The sequence below is a fragment of the Mustela putorius genome, unplaced genomic scaffold, assembly GCF_011764305.1.
Source record: "Mustela putorius furo isolate JIRA1106 unplaced genomic scaffold, ASM1176430v1.1 tig00004035_pilon_pilon_pilon, whole genome shotgun sequence".
Classification (NCBI taxonomy): domain Eukaryota; kingdom Metazoa; phylum Chordata; class Mammalia; order Carnivora; family Mustelidae; genus Mustela; species Mustela putorius.
In genome coordinates, this window is record NW_025422171.1 from 903,481 (window position 1) to 919,376 (window position 15,896).

The 15,896-nt window shown below is 35.9% G+C and overlaps 1 protein-coding gene across 1 annotated transcript in view; it reads left to right on the top strand.

The window, feature by feature from the left end:
* The window catches only part of RNF17 (ring finger protein 17), a 174,596-nt gene that overhangs the window by 125,750 nt on the left and 32,950 nt on the right, over window positions 1-15,896 (top strand). The window contains exons 27-28 of the mRNA XM_004778233.3: window positions 12,439-12,558; window positions 13,783-13,863. Coding sequence (XP_004778290.1) covers window positions 12,439-12,558; window positions 13,783-13,863 — 201 coding nt within the window. The remainder of the gene's footprint in view (window positions 1-12,438; window positions 12,559-13,782; window positions 13,864-15,896) is intronic.

Here is a 15,896-nt window from a genome sequence, read left to right on the forward strand (position 1 = left end):
CTCTTTCTGTATTTTCATTGTTAGTGTATAAGAAAGCCACTGATTTCTGTACATTGACTTTGTATCCTGGCACGTTGCTGAATTGCTGTATGAGTTCTAGTCGTTTGGGGCTGGAGTCTTTTGGCTTTTCCATATAAAGAATCATGTCATCTGCAAAGAGAGAGAGTTTGACTTCTTCATTACCAATTTGGATACCTTTTATTTCCCTTTGTTGTCTGATTGCTGTTGCTATGACTTCTAATACTATGTTGAACAAGAGTGGTGAGAGTGGGCATCCTTGTCGTGTTCCTGATCTCAACGGGAAGGCTGCAAGCTTTTTCCCATTGAGGATGATATTTGCTGTGGGTCTTTCATAGATAGATTTGATGAAGTTCAGGTATGTTCCCTCTATCCCTATACTTTGAAGCGTTTTAATCAGGAACGGATGCTGGATTTTGTCAAGTGCTTTTTCTGCATCGATTGAGAGGACCATGTGGTCCTTCTCTTCCTTCTCTCTTCTCGTATTAATTTGTTCTATCACATTGATTGATTTGCAAATGTTGAGCCATCCTTGTAGCCCAGGAATGAATCCTACCTGGTCATGGTGGATAATCTTTTCAATGTGCTGTTGGATCCTGTTTGCTAGGATCTTGTTGAGAATCTTAGCATCCATATTCATCAGTGATATTGGTCTGAAATTCTCCTTTTTGGTAGGGTCTTTGCCTGGTTTGGGGATCAGGGTAATGCTGGCTTCATAGAAAGAGTCTGGAAGTTTTCCTTCTGCTTCGATTTTTTTGAAACAGCTTCAGGAGAATAGGTGTTATTTCTTCTTTTAAAGTTTGGTAGAGACTCTTAATCTCACAAAACAAACTGAGGGTTGCCGGGGGGAGGGGGTTGGGGAGAAGGGGGTGGGATTATGGACATTGGGGAGGGTATGTGATTTGGTGAGTGCTGTGAAGTGTGTAAACCTGGTGATTCACAGACCTGTACCCCTGGGGATAAAAATATATGTTTATAAAAAATAAAAAATTAAAAAAAAAAAAAAAAAAAAAAAAAAAAAGTTTGGTAGAATTCCCCAGAGAATCCGTCAGGTCCTGGGCTCTTGTTTTTTGGGAGGTTTTTGATCACTGCTTCAATCTCGCTACTAGATATCGGTCTATTCAGGTTGTCAATTTCTTCCTTGTTCAATTTTGGGAGTTTATAGTTTTCCAGGAATGCATCCATTTCATCTAGGTTGCTTAGCTTATTGGCATATAACTGTTGATAATAACTTCTGATGATTGTTTCTACTTCCTTTGTGTTAGTTGTGATCTCTCCCTTTTCATTCATTGGCCACACTAATCCAAAATAAAAGAGAGAAAGCCCAACTTCAGATACCTTTAGTTCAACTGTTTCATTTTTTTAAATGGTGATTGCCAAACCAACCCAACTATATAGTGACAGGTTAATTTCATTACATCGGGGGAAAATAAATAACTTATTGATATTCCTTATTACTAAATTTAGAAGTTGAATTATCATAAATAAAGCATTTCAAAGACTGGTGTTCTGGGTTCTGGTTGCATTTGTAAGGAGCTTGAAAGTTGCCACATCATTCTAAGAAGTAAAAAGCTCAACAAACTGAAAAATCAACAACTCTTCTTAAATTTATAACAGAGGGAGTATACAAGGTATACCACTGCTCCAAAGATGAGAATCAGGCAAACATAGGGAGTCACAGCTTTTAAGAGCAGAAACTTAAAACTGTAAATGGAATTACGTTTTGCTGGAGACTCCATGTGGACAGCTCTGAAAGTTAAAAACTTCAGAGAGACCCAGTCCTAAGAAGGCCCTCACAATTCTGTGTCATTTATCTTTAGGTACTCAACCTGATTCTTACAATAAATATAAAGAAAAAAATCCCCTCATATGTGTGTCATCAGGAGCTTTTAAAATATGCCAGAGCATTCTGTCTTTTTGTAATAAAGCCTGCTTTCAGGAAAACTAGTTAATCAGGGCCTAACCATATAGATTACCACCTAACTGACCTAGGAGAACAGAAAGTACCCAATTCCAGTCAACTCTGGCCTTCCACATGGAAAAAAGGAAATACCCAACTCCAGCCCACTTTATCCATCCTCTTATACCTAACGGAGAAGAACAAAACTGATGTATATTTGTGAAATTTACAATCTAGATTCATAGTGTCACTAAAAGATTAAGACCTAATCACTTCCCCTCCCTTCACACTTTACTACCACATTACCAAAGTCCTGTTTATAGCAGTTTCTTTTACATAGTACATCATATCCAGCTATCAAGAAAAATAAATTACAGATAAAACAGTATGGTATTAGCATAAAAATAGACATGTAGATCAGTGGAACAGAATAGAAAGCCGGGAAATAAACCTATGCATATATGGTCAGTTAATTTATGACAGAGGAGCCAATAATATATACTGGGGAAAAGACAGTCTCTTCAATAAATGGTGTTGGAAAAACTGGGCAGCCACATGCCAAAGAATGAAACTGGATTCTATCTTACACCATATACAAAACTTAACTCAAAATGGATCAACGATTTGAATTTAAGACCTGAAAACATAAAACTCCTGGAAGAAAACACAAGCAATAACTCTTTGACATGGGTCTTGGTGATTTTTTGTACACACCAAAAAGGTAGCCAAAGCAAAAATATACAATTAGGACTACATCAAACTAAAAAGAGTCTTCACAGCAAAGAAAACCATCAATAAAATGAAAAGGCAAATTATCAAATGAGAGAAAATATTTACAAATTGTATACCTGATAAGCTACAATATTCAAAATATATAAAGAATCCATACAAAGCAATAGCAAAGAATCTGATTTAAAAATCTGAATAGACATTTTTCCAAATCCTTAGGGAAATGCAAACCAAAACCACAATATCACCTCACACCTGTTTTGAAAAACGTAAGTTTTGACTTATCAAAAAGGTAAGAAATAAGTGTTGGTGAGAATGTGGAGAAAGGGGAACTCTTGTGTACTGTAGTTGAGAATATAAATTTGTACAGCCACTATGGAAAACACTATGAAGTTTCCTCAGAAAATTAAAATACAACTATCATATCCAGAAATTCCACTTCTGGATATTTATCTGAAGGAAATGAAAACACTAAATAAAGAAGATATATGCATCCTTATGTTCATTGCAGCATTATTTACAATAGCCAAGATATTGAAAGGACCTAAGTGTCTTTTGATAGATGAATGGATATGGAAAATGGGATATGTATACATACACACACACACACACACACACACACACATACATGAAGTGGGAGATTATTCAGTCATTAAAAAAAAGGAAATCTTGCTGTTCACTACAACATGAATGGACCTTGAGGTCATTATGCTAAGTGAAAAAAGTTTGAGAAAGACAAATACCATAAGATATCACTTATTTGTGAAATATAAAAAAAAATCATCAATATAAAAAAAGTTCAGGGATGCAGAGATCCGATCTGTGGTTGCCAGAGGTGGAGAGCTGGGGGCATGCAAAATGGGTGAAGGGATCAACAAGTATAAACTTCAAGCTATAAAATAAATCATGGGGATATAATGTACAGCATAGTGCCCATAGTTAATGATGTATATTTGAAAGTTGCTAAGAGTAAATCCTAAAGTTTTCATCACACACAAAAATATTTATGTAATTTCCTTACACCACACATGAAAATAGACTCAAAATGGATGAAGGACCTCAATGTGAGAAAGGAATCCATCAAAATCCTTGAGGAGAACACAGGCAGCAACCTCTTCGACCTCAGCCTCAGCAACTTCTTCTTAGGAAGATTGCCAAAGGCAAGGAAAGAAAGAGCAAAAATGAACTATTGGGATTTCATCAAGATCAAAAGTTTTTGCACAGCAAAGGAGACAGTTAACAAAACCGTAAGACAACCGACAGAATGGGAGAAGATATTTGCAAATGACATATCAGATAAAGGGCTAGTATCCAAAATCTATGAAGAGCTTACCAAACTCAACACCCAAAGAAAAAATAATCCAATCAAGAGATGGGCAGAGGACATGAACAGACATTTCTGCAAAGAAGACATCCAGATGGCCAACAGACACATGAAAAAGTGCTCCATATCACTCAGCATCAGGGAAATACAAATCAAAACCACAATGAGATACCACCTCCCACCAGTTAGAATGACTAAATTTAACAAGTCAGGAAATGACAGATGCTGGCAAGGATGAGGAGAAAGGGGAACCCTCCTACACTGTTGGTAGGAATGCAAGCTGGTGCAGCCACTCTGGAAAACAGCAGGGAGGTTCCTCAAAAAGTTGAAAATAGAGCTACCCTATGACCCACCAATCACACCACTGGGTATTTACCCTAAAGATACAAATGCAGTGATCCACAGGGGCACGTGCACGCGAATATTTATAGCAGCAGTGTGTACTATGGAAAGAACTTAAATGTCCATCAACAGATGAATGGATAAAGAAGATGTGGTATATATATCTACAATGGAATACTATGCAGCCATCAAAAGAAATGAAGTCTTGCCATTTGCAATGACGTGGATGGAACTAGAGGGTGTTATGCTTAGCGAAATAAGTCAATTGGAGAAAGACAACTATCCTATGATCTCCCTGTTATGAGGAAGTAGAGATGCAATGTGAGGGGTTTGGGGGGTAGGAAAAGAATAAACGAAACAAGATGGGATTGGGAGGGAGACAAACCATAAGAGACTCTTAAAGTCACAAAACAAACTGAGGGGGGTCGAGAGAGGGGGGGGTGTTATGGACACTGGGAAGGGTATGTGCTATCGTGAGTGCTGTAAACCTGGCGATTCACAGACCTGTACCCCTGGGGCTAATAATACATTATATGTTTATAAAAAAAAATTTATGTAAGGCAGTGGATATTAACTAGATTTATTGTGGTGATCATATCACAGTGTATATAAAAAGTCATTGTGCTGTGTCCCTGAAACTAATATAATGTTATATGTCAATTAAACATAAATAAATTTTATGTTGTAAAAAAGGAAAAAATCACAAGGCATACTAAAAAGGCAGAAAAGACTACTGGAATAGACAGAGACATATCAGAACAAGACCAGACAGGGATGATGGGATTATTAGAATGAGAATTTAAAACATCTATGATTAATACGCTAAGGCCTCTCATGGATATAATAGGATGTGCAAGAACAATGCACAGTGTAAGCAGAGAGATTAAAAATACTTAAAGAGAAAAAAGAAAGTAGAGATTGAAATTATATAAAGAAAAATGAAGATTGCATTTGATGGGCTTATTGTAGACTGGACACAGATGATATGTATATCAACAGAGACCTCTAAAATTGAAAAGTGAAGAAAACAGAACCAAATAGCCAAGGACTATGGGAGAATAAAGAAATAAAGAAGTAATTGAAACAATTATGACGGAGAATTTCCCCCAAATTAATGTCACTCAACCACAGATCCAGGAGCTAAAAGAATACCAACTAGGATAAATGCAATAACAAAAACAAAACAAACAAAAAAATACACCTAGGCATATCACTTCAAACTATAGAAAATCAAAGGAAAAAACTCCTGAAATAAACTAGAGGGGATAAAAGCACCTCACCTATAGAGGAACAAAGATAAGAATTACATCCAACTTCTCCTCAGAACCCATATAAAGAAGAAAGTGGATTGAAATATTTAAAATCTTGAGATAAACACCCCACCAACCTATAATTCTGTACCCTATGAAGTTACCCTTCAAACTGAATGAGAAACAAAAATTGAGCTTGTAGTAGACCTGCCTTGCAAGAAATATTTTAAAAAATTCTTTAAAAAGAAAATAATAAAGGTCAGAAACTCAGATCTACATAAAGAGAACTGAAGAAGGAATAGTGAAGATAAAATAAAACTTGTAGTGGGGTGCCTGGGTGGCTCATTCAGTTAAGTGTCTGATTTTAAATTTCAGCTCAGGTCAAGATCTCAGAGTCATGATATTGAGCTTCACGTCAGGCTCTATACTAAGTGCACAGCGTACTTAAGATTTTCTCTCTCCACCTTCCTTTACTCTTCTCTGCTTGTGCTTTCTCTCTAAAATATAAATAAATAAATAATAAAACTTGTAGCTTTCTTATTCTTAATTGATGTAGCATAATAGTTCAAAGTAATAGGAGCAATGTATTCAACTACATATGTATATACTATATACATATACCATATGCATAGATACAGCTTATATTTATATTTATATTTAAGCATGCTTAAATATAAATATAATCAATGACAATGGTACAATGAATGGAAGAGAGTAATTAAGATTATTATTATATGGTACTCATAATACCTGTAAAATGACATAATGTTATTTGAAAGTATCCTTGGGTTCATGAAAATGTTTAATAATAATAATAATTCATTATAATAGCAAACTGAATGGAAACCACTAAAAAATGCTTTTCCCCCCTTGTGGAAAAAAGGGGGGTATGCAACTTTCTTTTTTGTAAATATAAGTTTAGTTAACAAGCATGTAACACGTCATTAGTTTTTGATTTAATGCTTTTTAAAAACTATAATTGATACACTTTTTAAACAAACACAAACAGAAAATGCAATCATATAAAATGCTCAGTTTAAACCACAAGAGACAGAAGGATGGTGGAAAACAAAAGCAACAAATAGAAAACAGTAACAAATATGTTGGATATTAATCCAGCCATATCAGTAATCAATTTGAAGATCAATGGCTTAAATGCACCAAATTACTATATGTTGTCCATAAGAAATTCACTTTAAGTGTAAGACACATATCAATTAAAAATACGTAGAGAAAAATATTCTATGTCAACACTAATCAAAAGAATGCAGGAGTAGTTATAATAATTGTAGAGTAGATTTCAAAGCAGGAAAATTATCAGTGATAAGGAAGAGTGTTACATAATGACAAAGAGGTCAGTTCTCCAAGAAGACATTATAATCTTTAATGTGTATGTGCCTAACAACAGAGAGTGAACCTACACCAGGAAAAAACTGATAGAATTACAAAGAAAAATAGGTGTACCTACTATCATAGTTGTGGACTTCAACACTCCTCTATCAGAAATAGGTCCAAAAAGCAGAAAATCAGCAAGGACGTAGTGAACTCAAAAAAACCATCAATTGACTGAATGTAATTGGCATCATCAAACAAGAGCAGAATACACATTCTTCTCAAGCTCACATTGAACATTTACCAAGATATACCACATTTTGAGCCATAAAACAAACCTTAAATTTAAAAGGGTAGAAATCAAACAGTGTCTGCTCTCAGACCAGAATGGAATTAAACAGGAAATCAGTAACAGAAGGATACCTGGAAAATCCCAAAATACATAGAGATTTAACAACAAACTTCTAAATAACACATGGGTCAAGGAGGAAATCTTAAGAGAAATTTAGAGATATTTTGAAGTAAACGAAAATGAAAGCACTTATCAGATTTATGAGGGGCACCTGGGTTGCTCAGACAGTTAAGTGTCCATCTCTTGATTTCAGCTCAGGTCATGATCTCAGGGTCATGAGATCAAGCCCTGCATCAGGCTCTGCACTCAGTATGGAACCTGCTTAAAATTCTCTCTCTGCCCTTCACCACCTCAAATGAAATGTCAAAATTTATGAGATGCACTGAAACCAGTGATAAGAGGAAAATTCATAGCATTGAATGAATAGATTAGAAAAGAACAAAGATTAAATCCAGAGCAATCTATATTTTCAGTGCCATCCTGATCAAAATATCATCATCATTTTTCAAAGTGCTGGAACAAACAATCCTAAAATTTGTATAGAACCAGAAAAAAGACCCTGAATCACCAAGGAAATATTGAAAAAGAAAGAGCTGGAGGCATCACGTTGCCTGACTTTTAAGCTTTATTACAAAGCTGTTATCACAAAGACAGCATGGTACTGGCATAAAAACAGACACATAGACCAGTGGAACAGAGTAGAGAGCCCGATATGGACTCTCAACTCTGTGGTCAAATAATCTTCAACAAAGCAGGAAAAAAATACCCAGGAGAAAAAAGACAGTCTCTTCAATAAATGGTGCTGGGAAAGTTGGACAGCTATGTACAGAAGAATGAAACTCGACCATTCTCTTACACCATGCACAAAGATAAACTCAAAATGGATGAAAGACCTCAATATGAGATAAGAATCCATCAAAATCCTAGAGGAGGAGGGGCACCTGGGTGGCTCAGTAGGTTAAAACCTCTGCCTTCTGCTCAGGTCATGATCTCCGGGTCCTGGGAACGAGCCCTGCATAGGGCTCTCTGCTCAGCAGGGAGCCTGCCTCCTCCTCCTCTCTCTCTCTCTCTGCCTGCCTCTCTGCCTACTTGTGACCTCTGTTTGTCAAATAAATAAAATCTTAAAAACAAAATCCTAGAGGAGAATATAAGCAGTAACCACTTCAACATTAGCCACAGCAATTTCTTTCAAGATACGTCTCCAAAGACAAGGGAAACAGAAGTGAAAACTTTTGGGACTTCATCAAGATAAGCTTCTGCACAGCAAAGGAAGCAGTCAACAAAACAAAGCGGCAACACAAGGAATGGGAGAAGATATTTGCAAATGACACTACAAAGGGCTGATATCCAAGATACATAAAGAACTCAAACTCAACACCCAAAAAACAGAAGTCAAAAAATGGGCAGAAGATATGAACAGATAACTTCTCCAGTGAAGACATACAAATGGCTAGCAGACACGTGAAAATTGTTCCATTATTAGCCATCAGGGAAATTCAAATCAAAACCACATTGAGAAGGGCGCCTGGGTGGCTCAGTGGGTTAAAGACTCTGCCTTCAACTCAGGTCATGATCCCAGGGTCCTGGGATCGAGCCCCACATCGGGCTCTCTGCTGAGCAGGGAACCTGCTTCCCCCCTCTCTCTGCCTGTCTCTCTGCCTACTTGTGATCTCTGTCAAATAAATAAAATCTTAAAAAATAACACACATTGAGATATCACCTTACACCAGTTAGAATGGCAAAAATTAACAAGGCAAGAAACAAAAATGTTGGAGAGGATGTGGAGAAAGGGGAACCCTCTTACACAGTTGGTGGGAAAGCAAGTTGGTGTAGCCACTTTAGAAAACAGTGTGGAGATTCCTCAAAAAATTAAAAATAGAGGTACCCTATAACCCTGAAATTGCACTACTGGGTATTTACCCCAAAGATACAGATGTAGTAAAGAGAAGGGCCATAGGTACCTCAATAATATTCATAGCAGCAGTGTCCACAATAGCTAAACTATGGAAAGAGCCAAGATGCCCTTCAATAGACAAATGGATAAAGAAGATGTGGTCTATATATGCAATGGAATATTACTCAGCCATCAGAAAGGATGACTACCCAGCTTTTGCATCAACATGGATGGGACTGGAGGAGATTATGCTGAGTGAAATAACTCAAGCAGAGAACGTCAATTATCATATGGTTTCACTTGTAGAACATAAGGAATAACATGGAAGACATTAGGAGAAGGAAAAGAAAAGTGAATTGGGAGATATCTGAGGGGGAGATGAACCATGAGAGACTGTGGACCCCGAGAAACAAACTGAGGGAAGGAAGGTGGGGAATGGATAATCCTGGTGGGAGATATTAAAGAAGGCAAGTATTGCGTGGAGCACTGAGTTTTATATGTAAACAATGAATCTTGGAACAGTACATCCAAAACTAATGATGTATGGTGACTTACATAATACAGTAAAAAAGGAAAATCAATTTTCCAAATTTCTACCTTAGAAAAATTAAATCCATAGTAAACTGGAAAAAAAATAACTTGAGTGGGAATCAATAAAATTGAAAACAGGAAATCAAAAAAGAAAAGCTATGAGATTGAAAGTCATTTCATTGAAAAGATGAATAAGCTTCCAGGTAGGCTAAGAAAACGGGGACACAAATTATTAATATCAGAAATGAAAGGAGATATCAACAAATTGTAAGCACATCAAAAGATAAGGAATACTATGAATAGCTCTGTGCCTACAGATTTAATAACCTAGATGAACTGGACAAATTCCTTAAATGATACAATCTGCCAAAACTCACACAAAAAGAAATAGAAAATCTGAATAGGCCTATATCTGATGAAGAAACTGAGTCAGTAATTAATAACCTTCTAAAACAAGAACACATGGCCCATATGGTTTCATTGGTGAATTCAACCAAATATTTAGGGAAGATACTTTACATCTTCTTTACAGTCTCTTTCAGGGGATAGAAGACTAGGAAAGACTTCCTTATTCATTCTATGAGGCCAGCATTACTGTAATACCAAAACCAGGCAATGACATTATAAGAAAAGAAGGTTACACACCAGTATCTCAGGAATATACATGCAAAAATCCTCAACAAAATATTAGTAAATCAAACCCACGATGCATAAAAATAATTATATATATGTCATGACCAGATGGAAGTTATCCCAGGTATTCAAGGCTGATTCAACATTTGAAAATCAGTTAATGTAATCTACACATTAACAGGCTAAAATCGAAAAATCATATGATCATATCAGTAGATGTAGCTGCTTTTGAGAGGATCCAATACCCACTGATGCTAAAAAAAAAAAAAAAAAAAAAAAAAAAAAAAAAACACACAACTGTAATAGGAGCAGAGGGGAACTTTCTTCTTGATAAAAACTGACAATGAAAACCTACAGCTAACATCATACTTAATGGTGAGAACCTCAAGACTTTCCCCCTGAGGTCAGGAGCAAGACAAGAATGTTCCCTCTTACAACTCCTTTTCAACATTATATGAGGAATACTAGGTAATGCAATAAGATAAAAGAAAATAAAAGATAAACAGATTGGGTAGGGAGAAATAAAACTTGGTTCACAGATGACATGTTTATCTAAAAAAGGCAAAAGAATCAACAAAATTCCTGAACTATACGCAATTATAGCAAGGTTGCTATAATATATATAAGGATATAAGGTTAACATACAAAAGTATCAATTTCCTGTAGATCAGCAGTGAACACATAGAAACTGAAATTAATACAACACTATTTACATTAGCAATCCTAAAAACAAAATACTTATGTATAACTGTAACAGAAAATCTGTATGAGGAAAACTACAAAACTCTGATGAATAAAATCAAAATGAGTAGAGGGATATTCCATGTTCATGAATTGGAAGACTCACTATTGTCAAAATTTCAGTTTTTCCCAACATGATTTGTAGATTCAATACAATCCCAATCAAAATCATAGCAGGTTATTTTGTGGATATCAACAAATTGATTTTAAAGCTTATATAAAGGGGCAAAAGACCCAGAAGAGTCAACAAAATATTAAAGGAAAATAACAAAGTCAGAGGACTAATGCCACCTGACTGCAAGACTTAATATAAAATTATAGTAATGGAGACAATCTGGTATTAGAAAAACAACAAATAGATCAATGGAATGGAATAGAGAGCCTGGAAATAGACCCATGTAAATGTAGTCAACTCATCTTTGATAAAGAAGTAAAGGCAATACAACTAGGCAAAGATGGTCTTATCAACAAATGCTGGTGGAACAAGTGGACATCCACATGGATCTAGACTTTTACACTCTTACACCCTTCACAAAAATGAACTCAAAATGGATCACACACCTAAATGTAAAACACGAAACTATAAAACTCCTAGAAGATAGCAGAGGAACTCTCAGTGACCTTGGGTATGGTAATGACTTTTTAGATATAGCACCAAAGACATGTCCCACAAAAGAAATAAGAGATAAGCTGGACTTCATTTAAATTAAAAACGTCCCCTCTGTTATAGCCAGCCTCAAAAGAATGAGAAGACAAGCCACACACTGGAGGAAAATATTTGCAAAAGATACATCTGGTAAAGGACTATTCTCCAAAGTGTACAAAAGACTCTTAAAATTCAACAAGAAAATAAACCAATTTATTCCTTTATTTTTTTTAAAGATTTTATTCATTTATTTGACATACAGAGATCACAAGTAGGCAGCAAGGCAGGCTGAAAGAGAGAAAGGAAGAAGCAGGCTGTCTGCCAAGCAGAGAGCCCGATGCGGGACTCGATCCCAGGACCCTGGGATCATGACCCGAGCGGAAGGCAGAGGCTTAACCCACTGAGCCACCCAGGCGCCCCCAATCTATTCCTTTATTAAATGTAAATCAGTGCTTCTAAAATACTTGGAGAAACAAAATTAAATTGTCTTCAAAAAGAAATTCTTAAGGAATGTATAAATCTAATAAGACTCTCTTTAAAAAAAAACTTCAGTTTATGCATAAAGAAACTTCTGACGATGAAATTTAATACATTATGGGATGAGGGAGTTCTGTGGGGTTTTTTTGCTGGAGATTATTCAAATCCAGATTTAGATATTTTTCTAGAATGTCTGGTATTTCAGACCTTTCTGGCCCCTAGTTTTTAATAGTAAATTTAAATTATAAATTTTATTTATCCTGTTTCAGGTACAATATTTGGATCATGGATTTACTGAGAAAATTCCACAATGTCATCTTTACCCTATTTTACTATACCCTGATACACCCCAGTTTTGTATTCCATGTCAGCTCTATAATACCAAACCTGTGAGTAAATTGTAATTTGTGGGATGATTAATCTTAAATACTGTCTTTTTTATTAACAATAATTTTCTGGAAATTAGAATGTAAGATGATATCCCTTTCAGTTGCAGCAAAAAAATAAAATACTTAGAAATAGAGGGTATGTGCTTTGGTGAGTGCTGTGAAGTGTGTAAACCTGGTGATTCACAGACCTGTACCCCTGGGGATAAAAATATATGTTTATAAAAAATAAAAAATTAATAAAAAAAAATAAATAAAAAATTTTAAAAAAAAAGAAATAAGTTTAATAAGACAACTAAAGCCTTTATGAAGAGCACTACAAAATCGTACTGAAGGATATAAAAAATCATATAGTAAGTGAGGAAACCTAATCTCTTCATAGATGGGAAAGTGTAAGATTGTTAAAATATAGCTATTTCTTCATCAAATAAAATCGTAACAGATGGGAAGCTGAAAATCAGATAAAAGGAATGGCATTTTAATTATCTCTTGCTTCATAACAAATTGAGCTAAAATTTAGTGGACTAAGTTAACAATAAACTTACCTTCCCTCATAAAATTTCTGTGGCTCAGGATCCCTAGTGATGCTGCAATGAATATCCACTAGAGGTTCAGGCATCTAAGGGTTCACTGGAATAGAGGAGCCACCTCCAGATAGCTTTCATGGCATTGGCAGGTTGAGACTCCTCAGTGGCTTCTGGCAGGAGGCCCCAATTCTTTGCTATGTAAACCTCTTAACATAAAAACACAACAGTCCCTGCCCCTTAATAAATACATATCATAGGCATTAGGAAAGCACCATGTTGACATATTGGTGTTTAAAAAAAAAAAGTTTTGTGATGCTTTGGGTTTTTTTGTTTTTGTTTTTGTTTTTGTTTAATTTTTTATTTTTTATAAACATATATTTTTATCCCCAGGGGTACAGGTCTGTGAATCACCAGGTTTACACACTTCACAGCACTCACCAAAGCACATACCAGTAGGTTTACATTTTTAAAGCATTAAATGCTTCAGGAGAAAACTATTGTGGAACCCCAGGCAAATTATTAGTTTCTTCAGATCATTTTTATCATATACCCATGATATTCTCTTAAAACTACTTGTATATTTTATACTATTAATTACTGTTAACCTGGGTATGGCTACTTTTGTATTTCTTTATCTGCCTTCTGCTCTGTCCTATTTTTTGAAAGTGTGAAAGAATCTGAGTTTATTAATCCCAAATAGGTTGGGAATGTGTGGCAACCAGATGCAATAGAACTCCTTCAGGAACTGCTTTCAAAGAGAGAGGTGGAAATTCACATTATGGTAATGTATATTTACAGCATATATTGTGGATTTAAATTATTTGCTATAAAGTATTATCAGTAACATAATTTGAGGGATATTTTTATGACAAGCCATGTTCCTGTGTGAATATAATTTATTCATTAATATGAAAAGTTACTAGTTGGGTTTCTAGGCTTGTTTTAAATAAACCTAATTTTGAGCAAGTTCCTGAGAACTTCCATAAATACTAAAGTCTGAAAGATTCTTTATCAGCAACAGGGAGCAGCATCAAAGAACTGGAATTGCTTATAAGCACATGTAGTTTTCAGGATATTACCGTGTATGTAGCACTGTGTTAGGTGCAGGTAATTCCTGCTCTCAAAGAACTTATCTAGTTAGTGAAACAACCAGATATGGGACAAAAATCTTAAAATTACACACTACAAAGTAACATGCCAAGAGCCAAGTGATAAAAAGAGTTAAGTGTGTGGAAACAGCCAAGATTCCCTTCAACAGACAAATGGACAAAGATGTGGTCCATATATACAATGGAATATTATGCCTCCATGAGAAAGGATGAATACCCAACTTTTGTATCAGCATGGACGGGACTGGAGGACATTATGCTGATTGAAATAAGTCAAGCAGAGAGTCAGTTATATGGTTTCACTTACTTGTGGAGCATAAGGAATAACACGGAGGACATTAGGAGAAGGAAAGGAAAAGTGAATTGGGGGAAATTGGAGGGGGAGACAAACCATGAGAGACTGTGGACTCTGAGAAACAAAACTGAGGGTTTTGGAGGGGAGGGGGTTAGTGGGATAGGTGAGCTTGGTGGTGGGTATTAAGGAGGGCACGTATTGCATGGAGCACTGGGTGTGATGCATAAACAATGAATCTTGGAACACTGAAAAAGTAAAATTAAGTTAAAAAAAAAAGATTAAGTGTGATAGGAATGGAATAAGATAGAGATGGTAAGAAAAGATGGAAAATTCTCCTGACCAGGGAAACGGAATGCACAAGTAAACACAGAGAGACAGAACTGGGCATGGCACATTGAGGAAGTAGTTGCTAGAATAATAGAATATAACAATAGTAGAATTATAACGGCTAGATTAATAGGGGTTTTATGAAGGAAAAGTTTTTATGAAGGTGAATAGGATTTAAGAGAGGTAAAAGTCAACCATTGGCACACTACATCAAGAACTAGTGATGTATTGTATGGTGACTAACATAACACAATAAAAAATAAATAAACACCAAAAAAGTCAATCATTGGAGCCCTATTGGCATTTTCTGAGTAGTGAGGTGATAAGTTTAATCTGCAGCTGTGTTTGAGGATTCCAGTAGTAAGGTACAAAACTGTAAGGAAAGTATTTCTGTATGAAAGGTGTAATTATGATAAGGACTTACCAAGAACCACAGACCCACTTACATAAAACAGTAGAGCAGCTTTATTGTTGCTGATATTAGTACCATGAGCCCCTATCTGGTTACCTATAGCCTCTGTGGAAAGTCATGGCAGTTGAAATTTTTTAGTTTATCAAGGTAGCTTTCTTTGCTGCTTAGCTTAACACAGGAGAGCAATTTGTAGTATCCCCAAGGCTGCTTAAAATGTCAGAAAGCGTGAACATGCATGCCCTGCAGCCCTTACTGCCATACTTGAACTTACCCAGACTTGCTCCTGTGTCTCTTATATACTACTAAGAAATACTGAGTATCAGCTGAGCTCTGTTCTTAGCCTGGAGGTACAACAATGAACTGAAGAGCCAAATTTCTGCCTTTAAGGAGTTTCCGTTTTAGTGGTGGGAAACAAAATTAAAAACATAACATATAAGGTATATTAGATTGTGGTAAGTGCTAGGAAGAAAATAAAAAAGGAAAGGCTGTTGGGGAGGGTGGGCCCGGGAGAGGGTAACATTTTAAATACAGTGGTCAGGGAAGACCTCACCGCAAAAAATGAGAGATAAGTAAAGACTTTAAAATGGTGAGAGGACAAACCATGCAGCTCTCCAGAGAACAGTGCGGAGAGCTCCAGGCACTAGGGCTGGAGCAGAAGGAGCAAGACAGAG